Source organism: Penaeus vannamei, chromosome 16 (genome assembly GCF_042767895.1).
Source record: "Penaeus vannamei isolate JL-2024 chromosome 16, ASM4276789v1, whole genome shotgun sequence".
NCBI classification, from domain to species: Eukaryota; Metazoa; Arthropoda; class Malacostraca; order Decapoda; family Penaeidae; genus Penaeus; species Penaeus vannamei.
The window spans coordinates 19016556-19019055 of record NC_091564.1 but is presented as its reverse complement, the minus strand read 5'-3'; the positions used below and the strand labels follow the sequence as shown (position 1 = coordinate 19019055).

The 2500-nt window shown below is 38.5% G+C and overlaps 1 protein-coding gene across 1 annotated transcript in view; it reads right to left on the bottom strand.

Annotated features, from left to right (window-relative positions):
• Positions 1–2500, bottom strand: part of LOC113821910 (insulin receptor) — a 29934-nt gene that overhangs the window by 15244 nt on the left and 12190 nt on the right. The window contains exons 10-14 of the mRNA XM_070131549.1: positions 1850–1944; positions 1320–1544; positions 1041–1245; positions 358–365; positions 1–108 (exon numbers count right to left, since the gene is read on the bottom strand). The exon at positions 1–108 is cut by the window's left edge and continues 32 nt beyond it. Coding sequence (XP_069987650.1) covers positions 1–108; positions 358–365; positions 1041–1245; positions 1320–1544; positions 1850–1944 — 641 coding nt within the window. The remainder of the gene's footprint in view (positions 109–357; positions 366–1040; positions 1246–1319; positions 1545–1849; positions 1945–2500) is intronic.

The window sequence follows — 2500 nt, the reverse complement described above, 5'->3', positions numbered from 1 at the left end:
GGACCTCGCCGTTGGAGGCCTTCGGAGGACCCCAAGACAAGGCGACGGAGGCTGAGGTGTTGTCGACGGAGGCCTGAAGGGAGTCGTCTGGAATGATGTCCGAGGTGTCTGGAATGGAAAGGAAGGTAGTTTTTTTTATTATTGTTGTTGTTTATTGTTGTTATCGTCTTTTTGTTTTTGGTTGGGTGGTTGAATTGTTTGTTTGTGTATGTGTGCGTGTTTGTAATGTTTCGTGGTGGGTGTTTTTTTTTTTTTTGGGGGGGGGGAGGGGGTCTATGGGTTGTTTATGTATGTTTGTTGTTTTGTGGTTGTTGGTTTGGTGTCCAGAGGTATCCGGGATATTTCGGAAGTTTTTACCTTTATGTCTGAAATGCATAGATTTTGGTTATCTCTATTTTGTTGCGTTGTTCAGAGGTGGGTGGAAGATTCGGATTTTTTATTATCATTATCATATATTATTATTCATTTATCCGCCTTTTTCTTTCTCCGAGGGAGACGTGATATGTTGGGGAAGGTTTTTATTTTTATTTTTATTATTATGAAAAAACGTAGTGTTCGTACTGTTGTAGCGGACAATCTTTGATACTGCAGTAGGAGATTTGAACGCTGCCGTACAAACCTATCTTTTTTTTTCTTTTTTCTTTTTTAAGATTTCTTTGTCCATCCTCAGAAAGGATACGAACCTCCCGTTACATACTCATTGCGAAATAAATATTAATCTTTGATATTCCAGTCTCTTTTTATAAATGATAGGAATTTTCCGTTACATTCTGACAGTTCAATAAATATAAATCTTTGAATCATACATGAAATATCAATATATCAATATAGCAAGCCAGAATCAATGCAATGTAAGCACTGACGAATGAACATCAGATCTATGAAATGCGTTATGTGAATGAATAAGCTCACACAGAAAATCACGAATAACAGCAACTGATAAATAAACATGAAATTCATAATTGATAAAGCCCTCATAAAGAAACCTGGCTCAAGGTGAATCAGTCACATCTGCGCCAAACGTATCGTCGCCATATTACGGAGAGTTCTTCTCCTTGAACAGCCGCAGGGATGATGTGGCAGGACGGCCAGTCCCTCTCCGCCCTGACTCTGACCCCTCTCCGCCCTGACTCTGACCCAGCATGAAGCCATTGCCTACTCCCAGCTGAGTCGACCAAGAGAGGTTGACCAAGCACGAGCCCGGGATCTTGCAAAGCCAGCACTCTACCACTGAGCTTATCCCCCCTTTCGTGTAACATAGAAAAACACAGACAATAACAAAACAGCTGGTCAAACAGAGAAACGAAAAGATGACTTACTATTGAGAGCCGTAGTTGCCGCAGCTTGCGCGGGTACGCTCGAGCACAATTTACACAGGTGGTATTTCGCTGCAGGAGACTCTGGAGCTTCACCTCCCACAGTGTAGGTGCAGTTGGTGGGGGCGTGACAGGCTACGACACCCACTGCGTATAGCGTATGGTGCCGCAGATTACGCACAGACAGGTGGAGGTCCCGGGTAAGCTGATGCACAACCCGGAAGTAACCTAAGGGAGGAAATTGAACGAGTTGAGTAGTGGATGAATTAACAAAATAATTTTATCTTGTTGTTTATTGTATTTCCTTTCTACCTCCCTAAATATCTCTTTCTCCTCACACACAAACATTTTGGTTACGTATACTATTACGAATATACAGAAACAACAAAAATACAATTTATTTTTATTATCAGATCAAAAGCGTATCCAAATTACGTCCTTACCAGCCAGTAATCTGAACCAAAACATGATCTTCTTCAGCACATACGTACAGTACAATTTATGCATAAAGAAATATACACGGACTCACTTACTATTGTTTGTGTCTTGAACCCGATGTGTTGCGTTGGAATGTAGTTGATAGTGGGCGGACAGATCCCGTAGAGTTTCGCGCCTCTTGTTCGTACTCCTGAAAAAGAAAAAAGAAATAATTAACCATTATTTTTATCGTCATCAGTACTTCCTTTATCATCCTTATCATCATATTATAATGTTATTGAAATTATTATTTTTACTATTGTCATTATTACCACTGCTTAAACAGTATTATTATGATTATTATCATTATTACTATCATTATTATTACTGTTATAGTTATATAATCATTACCATTCCTTATCTTTATTATGGATCATTATTCTTACTATTATCATTATTACCATCATTATTTTCAATAATCACTATTATCATTATTACTACTATAATCGCATTCTTCATCATCGTTATCACGATCTAATATCACTGCGTCTAGCGAAGAGTATGGAACAGATTGGTGTGTCTTGCCTTCAGTGATGTGCATCGCGCTTATGGAAAAGTTATGCCTTATAACCCGCTGTCATGATTTTTTTTCTGTTTATATTAGTTGAATATATTCAGATTTTGTCCTTATATCAGTATGTAAATATATATACTTATGTACGTATATGGTTGTGTGCATGTGTTTGTGTGTGTGTGTGTGTGTGCAT